The following is a 23836-nucleotide window of genomic DNA, read 5'->3' as shown; positions in this document are numbered from 1 at the left end:
TGCCTTTAAACCAGAGAAGGAAAGGAGGAGCTAGAGCCAAAAAGCTCACTTTCCTAGGGTATCAAACAGGCATGAAAGCCTACAGGTTTGCCAATGAACACAATTGTCTGAGTTACAGCAGATCAGCCAATTTCTGTGAAAATAGTAATTGGGATAAGATCCATGGGCATCAGGTGTCTCAGCAGATACTTCCTTTGTCTGACAGCTCTCATGATGAGAATGAGGTGAAACTGGAGGGATCTCCTAGTAGGGCCTCATCAGAGAGTGAACAAGGTGGAAGGTCTGTGCCAAGAGTGTCAAGCAGGAGTAACAAGGGAGTTCCTCCTGTAAGATATGGTTTTGAAACAAATGATGTTAACCATATGTATGTGAAGGAGCCACAAAGTTACCAGGAGGTGTTGTTGTTAGAAGGAAACGAAAAGGAGGGTTGGCTTGAAGCCATGAAGTCAGAGTATGACTCTCTCCAGGATAACAAGGTATTTTCCCTGACTCACCTGCCTGATCAAAGGAAAGCAATTGGGTGCAGGTGGCTATACAAAGTCAAATATCTGCCTAATGGAAAAATCCTTAGGAAGGCCAGGTTAGTGGCCAAGGGTTATTCTCAGAGGGAGGGACAGGATTTTGATGAGGTGTTTGCCCCGACTGTAAAATCAGAGTCTTTAAAAGCTGCACTGTGCAAGGCTGCAAGGGACAGTATGCAGGTGCATCATTTTGATTTTACTACTGCATACCTGAATGCAAATCTGAGTGAGGAATTGTATATGGAACAAATTCCTGGGTTTGCAAGCAAAGATGAGCTGGGAGTGCTGAGACTGCATAAGGCCATCTATGGGTTAAAACAAAGTGCTCGGGCATGGTCACAATGCCTTAGCAAGGCCTTAATTAAACTAGGTTCCAAGCAAGGAGTGGCAGATCCTTGCATGTTCACTAAATGCGTGGGTGACACGGAATGTGTGCTCGTGGTTTATGTGGACGACCTTTGCCTGATGTTCCACACAGAGGAACAATTGCAGTGGTTCAAACAGGCTGCTGGGAGTGTGTTCAAAATGAAACATTTGGGGAATATTCAAAACTATCTGGGGGTTGAAATAACCAGAGACTCAGAGGGGTGTTTTGAATTAAACCAAACCAAGAAAATTGAGCAACTTCTAAAGAAATTTGGAATGGCGGAAGCCAAGTTCACTGATACCCCCATGACAACAGGGTATGCCCTGGAGGTGGATGACAAAGAGTTCCACAACAAGGTGCTATATCAGTCCCTGGTGGGGTCATTGCTATACTTGTCTTGTTGGACTAGACCTGATATTTGTATGGCTGTACATTTATTGTGTCAAAGGTGTGCTTGTCCTTATGAAAAAGACTGGATAGCAGCAAAGAGAGTGCTGCGGTATCTAAAGGGTACTTCTTCAGCTAAATTAAAACTCAAAGCTGATGAGGAGGAGCCAGTCACTGTTTACAGTGATGCTAGTTGGGGAGACAGGGAAGACGGGAAATCCACTACAGGGTATGCGGTGTATCTGCATGGGGCCCTCATTATGTGGAAGTCTTTGAAACAAACTCACGTCTCCACTAGTACGTGCGAAGCTGAATACTCAGCCATTAGTGACTGTGAGATACAGTTGGAGTGGCTACAACAACTGGTTAAAGATTTAAACCTGCAATGGAGTCTTCCTGTAAGGGTATTTTGTGATAATACAGCAGCGCAGCAGTTGGCAGGAGACCTAGGCATCAGAACTAGGAGTAAACATATAACAATAAGATACAACAATGTCAGGGAAGCGGTGAACAATGGGTTTATAAAACTGGAACATTGTGCTTCAAGTGACAACATTGCTGATGTTTTTACTAAATGTTTACCAGTGGAGAAATTTGTGAAATTTCGGGATTCATTGGGGCTTGCAATGTCAGTCTAGGAGGAGTGTTGACATGTAAGACTGCACATGGCAAGCAGATGTAAAAGATCTAAGTGACAGCCAGGTGATTGGTGGTGTCACATGACAGCTCAATGACTGAGCAGAAAAACTGGCTTGTACTGGACTGAGCTAGATAGTCCTGGAGACAAGGCAGCCAACAGTTGATTGGCTGGGAGACTATGCCAGATATGTATATAAGTGTATCATATATGTATTGGGTTGTGGGTTGTGAGAAGTAGATGCTTTGCGTAGCATTTTGTCACTGTATAATAAAATAGCACTTTTATACTACGTGCTGACTCTGCTGTATTCACTCGCTGCTGTGGTGTCTGATACTTCTTCCAAACACCAACATTTTGACTTGGGAAAATGCTGTGGAGGGGAAGGCAAAATCCTCTCCTAAGCTGCAGTTCCAAGCAGAATTGCACTCCTGGGGACTTTAAAAATGCTCTTTTCTGCAGCTGCTGTGTCTGTGTGGAAAGTCTGTTGGATCCAGGGAACCCCCGTTCTCCAAAAACATAATGTGTAGTTTAGCTCACCGAAGACCTTTGGAACCTACTTTTACTTTACTGTTCATCATTATGGTGGCAGTTTGCCAGTGAATGGATGTGTAAGGTAATCTCTTATACCTGTAAGTGCTTTCTAGATAGAAGTAAACACTGCAAAATTATGGAGCTGTCACTGGGTTTTTTTCCTGACTTCCCAGTGATATGTCATATAATATTGTATATGGCATGACGTTATAGCACTGTGTTCTTTCCTACTGCACCTTACATCATTGGGTGTCAGTGCAGTGATGTCATGACATATGTCATAATAGACATGTTACTGGAAAGAGGAGAGCAGCACCATGGTTTCCATAATGCCTGCTCCCGCCCTCTGTTTGCTGTAAATGTGTCCTGTAAAGCTGGGGTGGATTTAATTTTTTTTCAGCCACCTGGCAGCAAGGAGTTGCATTACATTGCTTTATACTTGTCCAAGGGTGTAGGTCCTGGCACATAACTGGTAGTTCTAGATTGGCCCTGTAAGATACAACAGAGAGAAAATGAGCTTTCCAATCTGCTATCTTTTGGTATTTGTGTGCCAGTGCTGGGCAGTGTCACAGTGACCTGCTGTCTCACTTAATGGCTTTTGTGTGTGTGTTAAATTTGCTCCAGCAGGTCAGCTTATTGTGCCAGCTAATCTAACCCAGACAAAGCTAACCCCATCCTTAATGGTTTGGCACTTATCTTAATTCTCTCTGGCTTGTCATCTTAAAGAGCAAACAGAACTAGCTTATGAGAAAAGGTTAAGAGAACTAATTATCTTTGGTTTGGCAGAAAGATGGCTATGTGTGTAGTTTGATATGACAGTCACAGATAGGTATTTTTAAAGGGTAGAAACAGCATGTGATGAAAGGAATTGTTTAGGCTCATCTACAGGAGCTTAATTAATATAATGGGATACACTGGAAAGCCAGAAATGATTTTTTTTTTTTTTTTTAGCCTGAGTAGCACACAACAGTTTTTAAGGGTGTGCTCGGTTAGAATGTGGGACAATGTTCTAATGGCAGAAGCCCCACTGCCGGTCATTTCAAACTCTGTAGTGAGAGAATAGTCTCTCTAGTGAGAGAATAGTCTATGGAGAGCCATCTTGAGATGACCAGGGGAAAGATGACATCAAATGGAGGCATTTCATTTATAATTTCGGTGACACAAACAGTGCGTTCTCTTCAAATCCCTGGGAACAGCTGCCGAAGCATCTATTTTTCTATGTGTAAATGATGTACATAGGGCAGGCTTTGAAAAGAAGGATTAGATTTGGTTCTGTTACTGCACAAAATAGCATGTGTCTTTATGTGTACTGTGATGTATGTGAAGAACAGGCTTCCTCGGGAGGTGGTAAGTGCTCCTTCCCTGGAGGTTTTTTAAGCAGAGGCTAGATGGCCATCTGTCAGCAATGCTGATTCTGTGACCTTAAGCAGATGATGAGAGGGAGGGCATCTTGGCCATCTTCTGGGCATGGAGTAGGGGTCACTGGGGGTGTGGGGGGGAGGTAGTTGTGAATTTCCTGCATTGTGCAGGGGGTTGGACTAGATGACCCTGGTGGCCCTTCCAACTCTATGATTCTGTAGTTAGGGTAGTAAGTTTTTTTTAAAGAAGTTAAGAGAGAGTACAAAATGTAGCAAGGTTTGAGATGCTTCTGCGGCTGTTATCTGATGACTGTGTTATTGCAGAGAGGTTGTAATGTTAAATGAAGTAAGGAACTAAAGGCATTGTACTATCTCAGACTTACAGGAGCTGGACATGGTCATAGCATGGGGTAGCCATATTTATTTAGAGCAGCGCTGCAATTATGCAACAGCCAAGTGACTGTTACTTAGTAATGGTACAGAGTTTCTACTTAGCCATTGAAATCCAGATGGCAAGAATGTATAGGCAATTTTGGTGTTTTTTTTTAAAGAAGTTAAGAGAGAGTACAAAATGTAGCACCTACACAAAGAGAAAGATGCTACAAGCTAGAAACAGTAGCTAAGGCTGAATTCTACACCATACAGTCAAACACAGAGCTTTGTGACACTTGGTAGCCTGAATTATCATGGCAAGGCAATATATGGAAGAACAGGTCTGAGATGGACTGGAAGCAATAAAAGCAGATCCAGAGTGAAGTTAAGCCAGGAGTTCCTGACAAAGTGCTGTGTAAGGTAAGTCCATGCTCATGGGTAACTTGGGACAAGAAGAGGTGTGAAATGCCGAGCATAGCCTGTCTCAAAACAATAGTAGAGTTGTTGTAGCCTTAGCAGGCAGAACTTGCTATGTTACCCCTGGGTGATTGATTGCCTTTGACTTCCTCATAAGAAAGAGTGAACAAGGTCCACCTGAAGAGAAATGTAGAAAGAGGGGTTATATGAGCTCAGTCATTGAAGGTAATGTGGCCAAGGGAATCCTTAGAGAGGAGTCTAGACCTTGTTTCTTTGTTCAGTGTTCCTGATCTCTTTACCTGACTGTCAAATCAGTCTGCTGTTCTTTTTTATCATGGTCCCCTCAGAGCCAAACTAGATGTGACAGTCTCCTCGTGTCTGCCATGAGGATGCCAGCACCCTTTTAAAGTTATTAAAAATGCTATGAGGGGTCTATTGTGATCAGGCCTGCAGCATGGTGGGCTAAGGCACTCTTGTCCCCCCTTGCCATATCAAGGGCTGAAATGAACACACACACCGCAACTGTTTCAGCACTTGAAAAGGCACCTTGTGGCATTTTTAAATGCCTTTAAAATGGCTGTAGCATCCTTGTGATGGCCATGAAGAGGCTGTTGTCACACCTAGTGCTGGTCTTATTAGAGCTAGGTAGTTCCAATACTCAGCCTTATTGTTCTTACATTTTGGAGTGACCACAATCCACAGAGCAGCCTCTGTGAATATGTTTTAAATAAAGATTTTATTTTTTTATAAATATAAACAACATAAAAGAAAAAAAATTAAAAGCCATATCATGACAGCAGTTACACCAGAAGAATATAACAACAATGATATAATGAACAATATGCAATAAAAGGCAATAACAATTATGAGCACTATATAGTAAAGTACTTTAAAGTACTTTACTACTAAAGTAAAGTACTTTACTTTAAAGCAAAGTAAAGTAGTCTTTGTTTAGCACTTGATAAACACAATATTGATATTAAATAATATCAAAGGAATAGTGAGTTAAAATGCATAAAAATACTTGCAGTGGTAATTATTGTTTTATATTGTTAAAAATACTTCCTAAACATTGAAAATTAATGTCCCCCCTCCCTTTTGGCACATTTTCCATTTGGCACATTTTGCCAAGACTTAATTTCTCCTTGAGAGTTTATCATTTCTCCATATGTTATAAAATCATTATTTTTTTCTCACATGCTTATCATAATATGCTTTTATTGGGAACATTAATTGGGGGTATTGGAGGACTAATTCTTCGGGTAGATTCCCAAATTCTGAATAATCCATCTCTAATTGCATGACTTCTAATTTGCATGAATCAGTGTCCTCTAAAATGTCCTATCATTAACACCCTTGCTTAGGTCTTGCAAACTGAGGGCCGTGGCTTCCTTTATAGAGTCTATCCATCTCATATTGAGTCTTCCTCTTTTCCTGTGGCGTTAAATTTTTCCTAGCAACATTGTTTTATAGTTGTCCTAAACAGTGAATTGTTTGGTCCAGTCTGTAACATCAAATCCAAATATTTAATTGGATTTGATGTTACTGTATGTTAATCACAAAGTGTACACTGTCTTTCATTAAGCATCTATGCATCTGAAAATCTCATGAGTAAGGTTATACTCAGGTTCCATATTCGTCAATTATGAATGGTGCATACCTGTATAAATAGTCTGTTTTAAAATACTTGAACAAGGTCACAATCCATTTCTGCTTGCATATCTTTTGAAATAAAAGGCTGTGATTTATACATGCGTACATCCTTTGTAGCTGTTGCAATGTGTAGGTATTTTGTATTGTGATACTGAAACCCAAGAACAAAACTATCTCATAAGATGTGGCCTTCAGAATATAGGAATGTCAGCTGTCAGCCAGTTTTTTACTCTCATGAAGATCCCAGAGAAATGATCTCAAATTGTACAGCCACTGAAATATATAGCAAAACTTCAACTAATTCCAAGGGGAATTCAGAGCCAGTATAAGCAGTGCAGGAATACATTAGTGGCCTGTGTAATGTGGGTTACTTGTGGAAATTTAAATATTTGCTTAACTGTCGGGGGTTGGTTGGTAGATGGAGGAATAATATGGTGGTGGAAGGTGCTGTCAAGTCTTGGCAGACTTATGGTGACCCTGTAGGGTTTTCAAGGGAAGAGATATTCAGAGGTGGTTTGCCATTGCCTGCCTCTGCATAGAGACCCAGCACTTCCTTGGTGGCCTGCCTTCCAAGTAATAAGCAGGGCTGATGCTGGTTAGCTTCCGAGATCTGATGAGATCAGGCTAGCTGGGCCACCCAGGCCAGGGCAAGAGTGAGATAGAAAGGCACAAATGGTGAGCATAGCTTTCAATCAAAATCTTATTGGAATGATAGTGATATGGCTATAGACTGGGCTGAAATTGGAGTAGTTTAAAAAAAATAGCTCAAAATAGATTCAGAGGAGTCCAGCAAATGAGACTGGATGCAGATTGTTGCAGATGGTGTGTTCTGTTGAACCAGCTGTATAAGGTATGTTAGAGTCACAAGCTCTCAAGAAGCATCTTCAGGGAGGACCCAAATACATGCTGCCCTATCAATAAAGCAGGTCTAATAAAAGATTCCATCTGACACTTTTTGAATCCTGGATCTTTTGAGATGTATGGACATTTGCCAGGCTTTCATCCACCCAGAAAGGGAAAAAGAAGGGAGGGAAGAAGCAATGTTATGTTACATGGCTAAAATTAGCTAAATCGCACCCCCCTCCAATTTAGGAACATCTTGTGGGATGAGGGCTCCTAAGTCTTCCAGAATGAATCATTTTAATTCTTGGCCTTGCTACGCTGCATGTCAGATTTGCTTACTTGCTTATAGAGGTCACTTGCCTCCGCTGCCCTGGCTCATCACTGACTTTAATGTATTGTTATTCTTCATTATTATTAGTTTCACTTATCAGTGGCCAAAGTGAACATGACATTTCAGAGACAAATAAAATATGTCAGGAGCTTCCCCAGAATAGCCTTCTATCTAAATGAAACGTTACCTTCCCCCTGGATAGCACTCTTTTCTTGCATCTCTGTTTATACAGGGTCCTTTAATGGGAGTGGTTGGGTGGGAGATGAGCAGGCTACCGTATTTCTAGCTGGGTCCATCAGTGATGGTGAAGCTAAACATGCTTATCAGTGACACTTATGAGAAATATTATTTTAAAGTGGGCTTGGGGAGGGGTTGGTACAAGGGCAAAGTTGCTGGTAGGAGAAGCCAGATTGAAAGAGCAAAAAGGATAATGATTCTCAGAGCATTTAAACAGAAGAACAGAGGCCTCCCATAGCCAAGGAGTGCCTTGAATCGTTCCACTCCCACAGTCCTCCCTCTCTGAAAGTAACATTGCCATTTCATTCACAAGCCTTTTTTTTCATTCTTCTCATCCTGCGCCCTCATATTCTCCTGTAGAGTGGATCTCTGCCACATACTTCAGATTTCTATTAAAGCAACATAATCACATCATCACTGATCAACATTAGATCTGAATCCCAAATCTTAGAGCTTAATGGTTTGAGATACCAGATTGGTTAGTTTCTGCCCTTTCTAGATGTTACTTAGCCCCCGTCCCCCAATAACATAGGAACATGTTCTAGAGTTCTGTTCACGTTATTGGTGCTGTTCCTATAATCCTCTATGGAGAGGGAAATGTTTAGCATCAATAGTTTTCAGTGTGGTTTGTTCATCTGAACCACAAAATCTGTCATAATGAAACAGCCTGTCAGCTTGTACAAACCAGCAATGCTGGACTGTCTTGCTAGGAAAGGAGTCCTGAATATTTCCTTACTCCACAGAAATGATTTATGGGGCCAACCATAATGCCTTTCTCATGTCTTGCTGGCATGCATGTACAGACACAGTCCTTGGGCATCAAGATTATGGCCATTGTGTTAAATATCATGTTGGGCAACAAACAATGGAATCGAATTCTAAATAGATTTATATTCTTCTAAGTCCATAGACTTCAATAGACTTCAAACCCACTCTGTTTAGGACTGCACTGCTCATTACCTAGGTCTAGGAGCACCTTGTCTATTGTGGAATCAAAATACAGTGTTAGTGATTTATGTGTTTATTACAACCTTTACCAAATCAAACTAGCAATGTTATTTGCCCTAACTTCTTGGGGGGTTGATTCCATAAGGGAGGAGTAACAGCCCCAAAGGCTGTGTTTTCACATTCACCGTTTTGGTTTGGTGCTAGGGGTGTAAACATAATTTTTCTTATTTCCTCTTTATCCATTTTCTCTCTGAAACCCAGCAATCCTTTCCCTTGTTTTAGAAATTTGGAGTCAGGTTCTGATCACTTCCATTTTGATTAAAGAAGTGTGAAGAGATGAGAGGAAGGCAGGGAGGGTCTGCAAAATTTCAGAATTTCACTCTGTAGATGCACAGAGGTAGGCAATGTCTTCTTAAACCTTCCTACCCGCCTGCTGGAGTACCACCCCATGGTATATAACTTAAAACAACTGCAAGGGCCGACATTACAAAGGGTGCACTGGTTTATTTTCAAAGAGAAATCCCTCTCTTAAAAGAGAACAAGATGGCTATACTTAAATAAGTCATTGGATATTTTTAAATAAGTGAATTTCTGACAAAAAAAATCCCCTCATAACAACTGTACTTGGTGGTAGACTCTTGAGGACATCTTACGACAACTCAGGGCTTGTTTGGAGAGATGGCCCTTCATCATGAAAGACTTTAAAGATGTTCTGTCCTTGAGATAACCACTAGATGTTTGCCAACACTTTGAATTGAACTTGGAAGCAGGTTGGTAGCTAGTGCAGATACAGTAACACTGGCTGAAACTGATTTTAGTACCTTGCTGCAGAGATAAGGTAGGCATGCATTCTGTATCAGCAGATACTTCTGAGTTGTCTTCATTGAAAGTGTCTTATTTCATTTCAGCAGTCTGGAGATTACCGATGCATGGATCATTATGGCAAAGTCAGCTCTATCAAGGCTGTCTAAGATTCCCTATGCAAAATTTTAAAAAGCACTTTTAGCAACCGTTGACAGCTGCTTTCCAAATAAAACTGCAAGATTCTTTACATGTGCTGGCAAACATACCGACACAGTATCAGCCATTAGGGCTGTGCACCCATTTCCCCCCAGCACGTTTTGAGTTTGGGTTTAATAAACCCGAAATTTTTTGAAAAAAATCTGAAAAAGCCAAATTGCCATATTGGCATTCCCGTATTTTCAAACATTTTTGGGTTTATTAAACCCGAACCTGAAAAATATGTGGCACAGAGCTGAAGGCTGGGCTTGGAGCGAGCCCAGCCTTTAGTCCTGCGTCACCGCTGGCTCCAAAGTCCATGTGGACTTTGGAACCGGTGGCGCCACAAAACTAACGGCTGAGCTCGATCCAAGCCCAGCCTTCAGTTTGGTGTTGCCACTGGCTCTGAAGACCTGGACTTATGACACGGCTTGTGACACTGCTTATGCAGATCACTGAATCTTGTAGCACCCCATAGAATAAGTTCCAGGAAGAAGACTTGGTGTCCTCAGTTATCACTTTTTGGGACCACAGAGGAAAGGCTTAAACCATTAGAGACCTATCCTTGAGACAGCCGTCAAATGTTCAAAATGATTTAGAAGAATATGATGAACCACAGAGTTATTTCCTCTGTCCTTTCCAATAGTTGATGGCCAGGAGCCCCATTTAACCAAAACTGTGTTTGCAGTAATACTTTATATCATTAGTAATGTGCCTGTGTGTCCTTACAATTTTATTGATGTTTGCTTTAGAAGTAACCTTTATGAAGTACAGTGTTAAAATAAAGCTCTTGTGGCATTTTGGTTTGTTAGTACTGATATCCTGGCCAAATTCCAACCTCAATAATTCTACTTAAGAGTTCTCCCTGAAGTTTCAGTTTAAAAAGTTATTTTTCATTTCTTCCTGTGACATAAGTTCAAAGTTATTGTGGAATGTTTCATAGCAGTGCTAAACCGAGCTGCCTTCCACTTCATAGGAAACTGTATTTTAAGCTTGTGAAGGGCAAGACTTTGTAGCAAAAGAATAGAGAATGATATTCCTCATAAATTGGTATCATTGCTTCTGTGTTAATAGATGATGTTTTACATGAAGAGTACCTGTTCCTTAAATATTTGCACAAACCAAATCTACTCATATAATAAACTGTACAGTTTATGAGCAGTAGAACCCCGGTTGTAGGAGCAGGCTGGGCAGGAATGGGCAGGAACAGCATCCATGCCCCTGATTCCTCACTGCCACTGACCTTTCCCTCCTTCACTCTTCACCCACTTTGCCTGGACAAAAGCACAGGTCTGATGGTGCTGAGACCTGCCATGACCCTGAAGTCCCACCTTTCCCCTCACAATCCTTTTGCTTACCAAGTTGTGCTATAGATTCTTGTAGGTTATCCGGGCTGTGTAACCGTGGTCTTGGAATTTTCTTTCCTGACGTTTCGCCAGCAACTGTGGCAGGCATCTTCAGAGTAGTAACACTGAAGGACAGTGTCTCTCAGTGTCAAGGGTGTAGGAAGAGTAATATATAGTCAGAAAGGGGTTGGGTTTGAGCTGAGTATTGTCCTGCAAAAGTATTGTCCTGTAAGTATAAGATAATGTGCTAATGAGGGTATGGTATGTTAATATGGAACCATTGTATCCTGAAGTGATCTGTTAATGTGTGTAATCCAAAACTAATCTGTATGGCTATTGTTGAATGTTGTCTTTGTCTGGAGGTTTTTCAGGGCAGGAAGCCAAGCCTTATTCATTCTTAAACTCTCCTCTTTTCTGTTAAAGTTGTGCTGATGTTTATGAATTTCAATGGCTTCTCTGTGCAATCTGACAAAATAGTTGGTAGAATTGTCCAGTCTTTCAGTGTCTTGGAATAAGACCCTGTGTCCTGTTTGTGTCAGTCCATGTTCAGCCACTGCTGATTTCTCAGGTTGGCCAAGTCTGCAGTATCTTTCATGTTCTTTTATCCTTGTTTGTATGCTGCGTTTTGTGGTCCCGATGTAAACTTCTCCACAGCTGCAAGGTATACGATATACTCCTGCAGAGGTGAGGGGGTCTCTTTTGTCTTTTGCTGATCGTATCATTTGTTGTATTTTCTTGGTGGGTTTAAACACTGTTTGTAGGTTATGTTTTTTCAAAAGTTTCTCCATCCTATCAGTGACTCCTTTAATAAATGGCAAGAATACCTTTCCTATGGGAGACTGTTTTTCTTGAGTTTTCTGATTTTTGTTTGGTTCAATGGCCCTTCTGATTTCATTCTTGGAGTAGCCGTTTGCTAGCAGTGCGTGATTTAGATGGTTAGTTTCTTCCTTGAGAAACTGTGGTTCACAGATCCGTCTTGCACGGTCCATTAATGTTTTGATTATTCCTCTTTTCTGTCGGGGGTGGTGGTTGGAGTTTTTGTGTAAGAAAATGGTGAATTGTAATTATCTGTGAATTTACTTTGTTTGTTAATGATGGAGCAAAATGTGTAGTTCTGAGAGTAATATTTTGAGGATGGTGTGTGATGTCTGCATGAGTTTGTGTATGTGTGAGAGAAAGTGATTTCAAGACTGTCAAAACTGAAGCATGCTTTAATGGGGCAATACCTGTATAAGTGGTAGGTGAATGGCCCTTCAAAAATGAGACTCAAGCGAAGAGGGAAAATAATCAGTGAGGGTACAATGTCAGCAAAATGTCTTATTAGTTACTGGCTCTGATTAGAGAGAAAAGGACCTATAAAACTGTGCTAAGCTCATCATTCATCACAGTCTTACTTCATTAGTTGGAGACAGCCATCAATGTACCCAGTGTTTTGTTGCTGTGGCTTTGGACATTTATCTGGAATGCAATGTAGGGAGAGGAGATTTGGGAGTGGGCTGTAAAATAACAGATGGTACAAATTCACCCCAAGTACTCTTTAATTAACTTCTGACACTCCAGAAGTGCAATAGGTGGTTCAGTGCAATCTAGTGGAAACTCTGGCAACCGGAGAAGTTTAATTAGTCACTGCAGTTTCAGTGAGAAACTTAATCAGATTACGGTATCAAAAGGTAATTTTTCAATAATCTCAACCATTCATACTCACCGAATGAGTAAAGTGACTGTGGTTTCAGCAGGGCCAGATACCTGGATTCTCCTGAGGTTTACATTTTGCTGGTGCAGAGGTTGCCTGTGGGCCCAGGGTACTATCCTTACTGCTGTGGCTTTCAGACTGATAAAACAATGATAGCAACATGAACCTTACTGGGGTGCAGTTAAGATTAATTAGATGTTGCTTGTAAAGTGCTCTGCAGATGAAAAGACCTCAGCGTTATTAAAACAAGGCGCACTAAAGTATTCTGTGGGGAGGGATCTGGTATTAGCAGAGTAGCACTGATGACCTCACAAGTTTTCTTTCATCACTTCAGGGTTTAGAAGAAAGAACCCAGCATTCCCAGGGAGTGAATCAAAATTAAATCTTCTGTTCTGCTAACTTGGAGGCCTCCTGATCTTCAGGCTTGGGGGCAGATGTGATAGTGAGGTGACGATGATCCTGACTGTGGTGCCTGGAGTATGCGATGCCCTCTCAAGACCCATCAGTCAAGCATCTCCTTCATATTGACTTTCCAGTATCTGTGAAAGATCTTGTTATTTAACCGAGCTCATGACTCTTTGGTTTGTGGATTTCCATTGGTAACAATTAGGTTAATTGTGTTTACCGCTGTTTCTCACTTTATTTGGATTTTTGTTTTGTTTTAATTCTTAGTAGTTTTAAATGTGTTTATGGGAGTAAAAGTGGAGTAGAAATATTTTCTATAAATTCCTAATTCATTTACTTATTAACTGGACTAATAGTATGCTTTTGTGGGTCAGATATATTATTAACCTTTAAAAATTTTCTTCTCTTTCTCTCTTTTCAGGGAGTGTAAGAGCTGAAGATGAGGCCCAGAGCAGAGTGCTGTTCTTCAAAGTTCTGGCTTATGCTGGCTGTGTTAGCAACAACAGGTGGTGGGGCCTGGGCCCAAAAGCACCAACCTAGCATTGGCATTGCTGTCATCTTGGTGGGTACCTCTGACGAAGTAGCCATCACGGATGCCCACAAGAAAGATGACTTCCATCATCTCTCTATCATGCCTCGTGTGGAACTGGTGGCCATGAATGAGACAGATCCCAAGAGCATCATCACCCGCATCTGTGATATCATGTCTGACCGGAGGGTTCATGGTGTGGTGTTTGCTGATGACACAGACCAGGAAGCCATTGCTCAGATCTTGGACTTCATTTCCGCCCAGACCCTCACACCCATTCTGGGTATCCATGGAGGCTCTTCCATGATCATGGCAGACAAGGTAAATTATAGTTTTTTCCCACCCAGAAATTAGAAAACATCCTCTTCACCTATTAATTGAATTGTATTTGTTCAGGTTTTGATAAGTCTAGATGGTTCATCACTGGAAGATTAAAGCTTGATTGTGTAGATCCATATGAAGCATCTTTCAGTGAGTAGCTTCTTGTGCTTGGCAAGTGAGGCAAATCTATCTTATTCTGCTCCTTATTTCTATCAATTCCATTATTAAAAGATAATTACCAGATACCAGAATTGTAAGAATCTGAAAAGCCTTGAGGATCCTATTTGGTCATGAGTATTCTGTTCCTACTATCACACACACAGCTTTATTGCGCTATCAACATTTTGCACAATGGATTTGCACATTGTATCTGGCGGCAGCAACTATTGCCACTGTAGATGGCACAGACTAATCTTGTGCTGGTGCAGAAACATTATATCCTGTTTTAAACACTCATTTGCCAGTCCAGCGACTCACAAAATCAGGTCATAAATGAATTAAATGCATATATCATGGTGAATTATAGTCACAAATAAGATGCTGATGGTCTGGAAATGCTGAGAACATATCTAAACTGAAAAGACAAATGACTGAACACAAAGAATGTATAAAAGATGAATGTGTATATGTGTGCGGGGTATATATTTTATTTGCTCTGTCTTCTCTTAAATTAGCAGGATTGTCAAATCTGAAATTTCTGGGATTAGCTGGATGTCCTACTAAAGATCCCAGAAAAAAGTATTTTGACACGTCACAAAAACTGCCTGGGAGTAATAAAATAAGTTGTTTTGTAAAATATAATTTGTTAAATGCTGAATCTGCTTTATAAATGACAGCAGAATTTTTCTTTGGAATGGTCCAAAGGTCATCTAAGAACCAATGAAAAGGGAAGAAAAAACACCTCAACCTTAACTAGACAAAGAACCTAAAAGTTGAGCTGAAAGTTATAACAGAATACTGATATTGTTTATTATAGAGTGTAAACAAAAGTAAAAACACTGAGCCTCATATACAGGCTGATCAATTAAAATAATATATAAAAATAGTTAGTAATTCTCCAACAAAGTTGGTGATAAAAATCAATGTGAATGACCAGGTCATCTAGCTTGTTCCTTGGCAAGAGTAGGCAGCATTGATCTATTAGTTTTCCCACTGCTATTAAACTGTATTAACACAGACCATAAAGTTTGTTACAAACACAGAGGACATGCTTTATAGAGAGAAGCTGTTTCGTGGCCATTTTGTAGCCATTAATTCTTGTATCTATAGTTTATGGTATTGTGTAGAATTAACACCTGCGCCTGCCGCCTTGACTACGGCTGTGACTTGAGTTAAGGAGGCATCAAAGATCACACCCAGGCTCCTGACGGTAGGCGTAGGTGTTAATTCTGCGCCGTCAAGAGCCGGGAGCCGGCACCCCATCCCCAAGTCGCCCCATTCAGCTTCAGGCGGTTCTTTCTCAGCCACCCAGTCACGGCATCCAAGCACCTGGCCAGTGTGTCAGGAGCAGAGTCCGGATGGCCGTCCATTAACAGATAAAGCTGGGTGTCATCAGCTTACTGATGACAACCCAGCCCGAAACTCTGGGCAATCTGGGCAAGGTGGCACATATAGATATTAAATAACATCGGAGAGAGGATTGCGCCTTGCGGCACCCCACACACCAAAGGATGCCGCCGTGAGACCCTCTCCCTGAGTGGCACCCTCTGTCCCCAATCTTGTAGGAAGGAGCGCAGCCATTGATGGACTGTGCCCCAAATCCCCGCATCGGCAAGGCGGTGGTCGAGAAGATCATGATCGACCGTGTCGAAGGCTGCTGACAAATCTAAGAGTATCAGCAGCCCCGACCCACCTTGATCCAGTTGTCGATGGAGATCGTCTCTAAGGGTGACCAGAGCCGTTTCCATCCCATGACCAGGGCGGAAGCCAGACTGGAATGGGTCAAGTGCCGATGTCTCATCCAGGAACTCCTGTAGCTACTCGGCGACCGCTCTCTCAACTACCTTACCCAGGTATGAGAGATTTGATACTGGGTGCTAGTTGGATAGATCCCTAGGATCTAAAGTTGTTTTCTTCAAGAGCGGTCGCACCACCACCTCTTTCAGCGCCCCGGGGAAAGTCCCTGAACTCAGGGACAAGTTGATGATCTCACCCAAGGGAGCCCGTACCATTTCCCGACTAGCTTTAATCAGCCAGGAAGGGCACGGGTCCAAGAGGCAGGTGGTGGGCCTCACAGCCAACAGGATCCTGTCAACATCAGACACTGAGAGCCGCCTGAAGTGGTCTAAACATGGTCTAGAAGACGGGCAAGGGGCCTCTAGTTCACATGCTGTATCAAAGTTGGCAGGAAGGTCCTGGCGAAGCAACAAGACTTTATCCGCAAAAAAGCTCACAAATGCCTCACAACTATATTTGTGGGACTGCCTTTGGAGACTGTCAGGAAATTCCATTTGATCCAAAATATAGCATCCAGGTTGCTGCTGGGAGCTGGATACAGGGATCACATCACCCCTATGATGAAAGATCTGCACTTGAATTCTATCTGTTACTGGGCAGAGTTCATAGTGCATAAGGCCCTAAACAGTTTGGCACTGGGATACTTGAAAGATCTCCTCCAACTGTGTAGTCCAGCTTGCCATTTAAGGTCTTCATCACAGTTATTATTCTCAGTGTTCATGCTCACAAAAGTGAGGTGAATGGTAACTACAGACAGGTCTTCTCAGTGGTGGCACCTCCCTGTGGAATGCCCTCTTCCTTGACACCTAGCACCTTTATTGACTTTGAGGTATAGGCTAGTTTTTTGTCCACCTTAGCTGTTAACTAAATTTAACACATCTTAATTTATTGCTGTTGCTGACCACGGATGCTCTTAGGCTCTTATGCCCTGCTTTTATGTTGCATCTGGTTTTTTTTTACTGCTAGTTTTGTTGATTGCTGTTTTAATTTATATATTAGGATGGTTTCATTGTTTGTTTTTCTCAGCTATTTACATATTTTCCCCAATTGTATTATTTCTTGTCTTTTCCTTTTGCTGTTAGCTACCTTGAACAGATTTTGGAAACATGGGGTATACATTCTCTAAATAACTAACAAATACTTGATGTACACTGGTTTGGGCTCTCCTTCCTCCTTGGCTGCCTCTTCAGCAGCCATGGTAATTTGCTAACATTGTACTACCTCACTGGCAACAGCTGTGGCCAACAGTCAGCTGTGGTTGGCCATCATGTTGATAGACTTAGAGAGAAAAGAGAGTATTCTGTATTGCAAAGTAGTCTCAAGTTTTGAGTACATCTGGCTGGGTTTATTCAGGTACATTAAAAGTATGTGGCGTTAGAGAAATATACTCTCACCTCCTTCATAAATGCGTAAGAAGTTTATGTTTCCTTACTTGTTATCACCCAGTAGAAGCTGGAAAGTAACTTTTTAAAGCTTCAGTGAGCAGACATTCTGGTTTTATCAGCATTTGCTCCATTTGCAGTGTCATAGGATACATCTACTGGGGCAGTTTACTGGGTGCTGATAATAATGTAGTTGCTTTCTCCCTTCGTTCTGTATCTGCCGCCCAGTATCTCTCCTTGCTTATGACTTGACCTCACAAAGAACTCATTCCTAGTGAACGGAATGGGTGGGAGATTCCTTATGTCCCAGCTGTGGATGGGAGTACAGAGCTTAGCAGACAGGCAGTAGAATGGAGCACACAGTCAGCTGAAGACAAGAGGTATGGCTAACCAGCAGGATGTAGTCAGTGATGAAGCAACCTGGAATGTTGTTTCCGTACTGGTCTGATGCCTACTGAAGGCTAAAATGGTCTGGCAAGAAGGTATGTATGCCCCTGAAGGAGGCCTGTTCTCAGTTATTAAAGGGGTGCTTTTTGAGGGGTGTGCTTTGTCGAGCCTTGTATGATTCCTATGACTGGTATGATTGTAAAGGCAGAACCCCAGAGGGAATTTCTAAGGAGGGGTATCTGAGGATGTTAAAAAAGGTAAAGATCCCCTGTGCAAGCACCAGGTCACATCCTGACGTTTCCAAGGCAGAAATTTGTTTGCGGGGTGGTTTGCCAGTGCCTTCCCCAGTCATCTTCCCTTTACCCCCAGCAAGCTGGGTACTCATTTCACCGACCTTGGAAGGATGGAAGGCTGAGTCAACCTTGAGCTGGCTACCTGAAACCGACTTGCATCGGGATCGAACTCAGGTCATGAGCAGAGCTTGAACTGCAGTACTGCAGCTTAACACTCTGCGCCACGGGACTGCTCTCTGAGGATGTTAGCAGGAAAGAAAAATTATCTGGGTTAGGGGATGAGAATCATAGAATGATAGAGTTGGAAGGGGCCATACAGGCCATGTGGTCCAACCCCCTGCCCAACACAGAATCAGCCTAGAGCATCCTTGAAAAGTGTTTTTCCAGCCGTTGCTTGAAGACTGCCAGTGAGGGGGAGCTCACCACCCCCTTTGCAGCTGATTCCACTGGGAAACTCTTACCGTAAAATTTTTATACTGTAAAAACAACAACAACTGTTGAACTCTTACTGGAAAAAAAATTTTTTTTGAGCAAGTATAATCTGGATGGCCCAGGCTAGCCTGATCTCGTCAAATCTCAGAAGCTAAGCAGGGTTGGGCCTGGTTAGTATTTGGGTGGGAGACCACCAAGGAATACCAGGGCTGCTGTGCAGAGGAAGGCACTGGCAAACCACCTCTGTTAGTCTCTTGCCATGAAAACCCCAAAAGGGGTCGCCATAAGTCGGCTGCGACTTGAAGGCACTTTACACACACACACACACACACACACACACACACACACACACACACACACACACACTCAGGGGTACAGCCTCCTCTTCATCCATAGAATTCTATGGAAGAGATGTTGTTGCGGTGGCTGATTCCCAAGATAATCCAGCGAGAGCCACCCCCAATGCCTTTTCACTCTGGTTCATGTCCCAAGACACCTCTGATGCAGAAGTGTCTGTCTGAGTCTCAAGCAAATTCTTCAAAGAAAGGAAATGATCACAGCCAGTCCTATCATATTAGCCAATGTTGTTTGATTTGCTGTTCTCTGATTGATAGTGTATTGAGGAAAGACTCTCACCTTTTGCTCTTCCCTTTCTTTCAAAGGGGCTGCCATTAAAGGCTATTAGTAAGTTTCAGCTGGTTCAGAACACATCAGCTAGGTTATTATCTGGGATCTGTCATCTTACCAGTATTAAAAGATCTTCACTGGCTTTCAGTATTTTCCCAGGCACCATTAAGGGTGTTTTGATTTTGACCTGAAAATGGTTTGGGATGTGTTTACTGAATGGCTGCCATCTTCAGTTTGAATCTCCCTGTTCTTTAAGGTCTGCTTCTGAGCTCCTTGTCCCCCTGCCTTCAGAATTTGGCAGGGGGTCACCAAAAATAGTCAGACCCTTTTCTGTGGTAGCATCTTCTTTCTGGAAGGCCCTTCCCAGAGGCACACTCAAAGGTGCCTACTGTTTCTTCAGAGGCCAGATAAAGACCTTTTTATTCTCCTGAGTTTATAGTGTGTAGGTTTTTATTTGGCCCTTCTGTATCTGTTTTTTAATGTGTTAGATGTCATTGTGTCATTTAGTTTGACATGGTATAATTTTGTGTTTTTTGAATTTCGATGCCCTTAGAGTTTTTGTGAAAACTTTATCAAGGCCTGTTAATTTATTGTTAAATTCAAATTCAACATTTATTTATCTGGCAGTAAATCTTTGTGGTACCATAAAACTCCTTTTTCTTTATAAAGAGGGAGAGCAATTGTAACACCAATTAAAGTGCATTCTGCTATGGATTTATGACCCTTTGCAATAAATTAATAAGTATTATTTAATGTTAACAAAATAAAAAAGAACAGAAAACTGTATCTCAGCTGTTCGTTATTTTCTATGAACCTATGTTATGCTGATTAGGAAGTGGGGCGGGGGGGGGGAGCAGAATTGTATCTTGCTGGTGTGATAAAATACCACAGCCATCTCTGACCTTCCTATCATGAGAGGGAAAACTGCAGAGAGTTTGGGTATACATTTCTGGCAACTTTACATCATCTTGAAGCCAGCTTGTAAGATTCAAAGAAATGACTGGGCAACAGGTATTAATCTGCAAGCGGATTTAATTCATGGGCCACTAGTTTCCACCCCTAGTATACAATTGCTTGCTTACCATTCTAATTGACTAGGGAATAAGGACCTGTGTATATGTGTGTGTGTGTGAACATCTCTTGAAAACAGCACTTTTATTATCTCACAGCTTATATCCATTAACACCTCTCTTTTAGCAGCTTATGTGATCCATGACTCTTGATTGGTTCAGATTGTTTGAAGCTACACAGCTCACAATATCGTTGTAGTTTATATTTACTCATCGAAAGCATTTGAGAGAACATATATTGCTGCAGCTGATTATTTAGCTGTATCTATCAGTGCATTTAGATATCTGCTGCTACAGTTTTATAATATGGATTATATATCATCTTTTTTAAATGTGTGTCTTTACACACACATTTACTAAATCAGTTCGCACCATCTGCAGCTGGTCAAGAAGACCAATTTCTCAGTTCTAGAACAGGCAGACCTTTAATACACTCCTAACAATTTTAATTAACCATATTCAATTCCCCCCCACCTCAAACTTTTTTTTTTGCCGTCAAGTCATTGCTGATTTATGGCAGCCCTGTAGGGTTTTCAAGGCAAGAGATGTTTGGAGATGGTTTGCCATTGCCTGCCTCTGTGTCATGACCTGGTGTTCCTTGGAGATCTCCCATGCAAATACTAGCCAGGGCCAGGGCTCAGAGTGTGTGACTGGACCAAGGTCTCCTGGCAAGCTTCCATGTCACGATTGGGGACTTGAACCTGGGTTTCTCAGGTCCTAGTCGGACACCTTAATCTCTATACCACACTCGCTCCCACACTACCACTGCCCCAAACTACCAGCTTCAAAATGAAAATGAAAACCTGGAGCATGAAACTGACTGAACCTGCTTCCTTAGATCCTCAGATCATTCACTGGTAATGATGGAGTAATTAGGGCTGTCGATCCTTTATCACTCCAGCAAGTAAAGATGCTTACCAGTTAGATGACAGATACTCAATGGTTTAATTGTTATGAACTAAATGGTTTATTAAGGCACAAAGAGGAACATATTACAAAAGCACCTAAATACATGCATAATAAATGAAAAAAAGCCAAGGAAGTAAGAGAAATAAAGAGAAATTTAACATTAAAAGATGGCACTTGGTATATGGATAGGGAATAAATCACCTTCTACTCAAACCCTGGTTCCAGTTCTCAGTACAAAACATGGTGGCAGCGGAAAGACGGACCAATATGCATAGACAAGCCAGTTATAATTCAAAATACCTTTTGTATCCATAATACCCCTGTCCCTTTTAGTTAAAGTTAAGTTTCTGAATTCTGAGTGTTGCTAAGCATTGTCTAAATTACCTGTCGGAGGATCAAGGATAGCAGAAAACAGCAAGGCAAGACTCTCAAGGTTCAGAACATTGCATGACCAACCAACTGGGCCTGCCCCTGACCTGAAACTTTTCTATTTTTCCTTTGATCAGAGATAGTGCTGGGTAATACCCTACTACTCAGGGCAGGGGTCAGACATGGATACAAATTTTACACATTTTCTGGTAACTTTGGAACCCAATAAAAGTGATAGTCCATGTTCTCATGGCATCTGTCCATTTTGTCCCAGACAACTCCCCTCTGTGGTGCCCCGTATCACTTGGCTTGAGTCTGTGGGACTGTTACTTGTACAATATGAAACATCCTTGTTTATCAGAGGTTTTGGTGCCAGGTTGACATGTGGGCCTTACTTGACTTCTTTGGTGAAATCAGCATATACTGAGGCCTTTGGAGATTTTCAAATGATAATTTTCAGGCTGGAGATTGAAGACTGGTAGCCCCGTACAACATTATTATACTTGCATAGTTCTAGGAGCCTCATGCAAGGATGAGATACAGGCAATATTTCCTGTATCACCAGTCCTGGATACATTGGGATTCTACAAGCCTCTGTCTGTGGACATAGCATCTCAGCTGCAGCTTGTCAGTTGGAACAGTGTCAGTTCAGCATATCTTGTTACTGTGACATCTGGTTCTCTTTTTCCAACCTCTGGGCTCTTCCAGCTGATTGAAACACTCCTCTTGAAAGCAATGGAAGGCTCACTCAAAGTGAGATAAAGCTCTAGCAATACATGCTCTCCTTTCATACTATGGGGCCAGAGACAGCTGGGGTAATCTGGAGGGAAGGGGATCTTGCTGTAAAAATCTGTCTGGAAAAGACCCATGTCTGAGCAAGAACATCTCTAAATATTGGGAGACTCTTCAGTTGTTTGTAACTAGTGGCACTTAGATGTTCCTCGAGAAATGTCAGCAACGGGTACTGTTGCTCTAACACTGTCTGGACACCATGGTCAAGAGGATGATGGGAACAGGCAGAAACTGAATCCAGAAAAGATGGAGGTGATGTTGCTTGGGAAAGGTGAAGTTCTGGATAGGATTGGTATGCCATCATGAGATAACATAAAAGTTGCCTTATACTGAATCAGACTAGTGGTCCATCAAAGTCAGTAATGTCTAAGAGAGGCAGTGGCTCTTCAGGGTCCAGGCTGAGGTCCTTCCTCTCACCTACAACCTGATCCTTACTGGAGATGCTGGGAATTAACCTGGAACCTTCTGCATGCCAAGTAGATGCTCTACCATTGAGCCATGGCCCCTCCCTAAACATGTTGAACCATGCTTTTGTAACATCAGGACTAGGTTATTGTAATACATACTGTGTGGATCTATTCTTAATGGTGTTCCGGAAACTTCAATTGGTCCAAAATGTGGTGATAGGTTTGTTATTGGGTGTGTGGGCATATTCATGGAGGAAAGGGGTATTCATGGCTATTGGTTAGAATGGATACTAGTCATGCTGCATACCTATTCTCTCTAGTATCAGAGGAGCATGCCTATTATATTGGGTGCGGTGGAACACAGGCAGGATGGTGCTGTTGCAGTCGTCTTGTTTGTGGCTTCCTAGAGGCACCTGGTTGGCCACTGTGTGAACAGACTGCTGGACTTGATGGGCCTTGGTCTGATCCAGCAGGGCCGTTCTTATGTTATGTATTTTGAAATGGCTTCATTAATTGCCTCTTTGTTTTGGGATTCAATTCAAGGTGCTAGTTATTATCTTTGAAGACCTTTGTGATCCACATAACCATTTCTTTATTAGGTCATGTGACTGTTAAGATCCTCCCAAAAAACGTTAATTGTCCCTTCATTTTGTTAGATTTGGTGAGGTCCTACTCTATTTTCTTGGTGCTTGCATCTGTTATGTGGAACAGCTTCCCAGAGGACATACATAAAGTACTTTTGCTGTCCCAGTTTCAGAATTTACACAAGTCAGTGTTGTTGTTTTTTAAGTCTTTTCCAGGTTAAAAAATTACTGCCCTTGATTAGCCATTGTGATATGTTGATTTGATGGGTTTGGGGCTGAATAATTTGGCAGTACTATGATAAGATAATTGGTGTGATCTAGTGCATTATTGTATTGTATTTTAAGTGTATTGTAAGCCACTTTGAGTTTTGGAATGAATGTGTGTGTGTTCAGGGGGAGAATCAAAATTATTAAATAAATAAGCAATAACCATGACATTTCAAAGTCAGTCCACTAGGAATTTATACGTTATTTGATTAGACAGCTGGGGAGGGCAGGATATACATTAAAAAAAATAAAATAAATTGTCTTACAGGACTTTTTGCTGGATTTTTAGTTGCACTTGCATGAACAACAGGTGACTGGTCATTCATGAAATGTTCTGTGGCTTGCTGTCTTTCATCTAGGAAGCAGCTGGTGTTGAAATTGCATACATGGATAGTTTGTTATAGGATTACTGGACTTCTGTAGTGTATGAGACCACAAATCTAGGCATTTCTCTTTGAATCAA

At 41.7% G+C, this 23836-nt stretch overlaps 1 protein-coding gene across 1 annotated transcript in view; it reads left to right on the top strand.

Annotated features, from left to right (window-relative positions):
* Window positions 1-23836, top strand: part of GRIN2B (glutamate ionotropic receptor NMDA type subunit 2B) — a 328850-nt gene that overhangs the window by 51612 nt on the left and 253402 nt on the right. Inside the window, exon 2 of the mRNA XM_056846002.1 lies at window positions 13470-13898. Coding sequence (XP_056701980.1) covers window positions 13488-13898 — 411 coding nt within the window. The 5' untranslated portion in view covers window positions 13470-13487. The remainder of the gene's footprint in view (window positions 1-13469; window positions 13899-23836) is intronic.

This window comes from Euleptes europaea, chromosome 3 (genome assembly GCF_029931775.1).
Source record: "Euleptes europaea isolate rEulEur1 chromosome 3, rEulEur1.hap1, whole genome shotgun sequence".
Classification (NCBI taxonomy): Eukaryota; Metazoa; Chordata; class Lepidosauria; order Squamata; family Sphaerodactylidae; genus Euleptes; species Euleptes europaea.
This window is presented reverse-complemented; position numbering and strand designations above follow the sequence as displayed.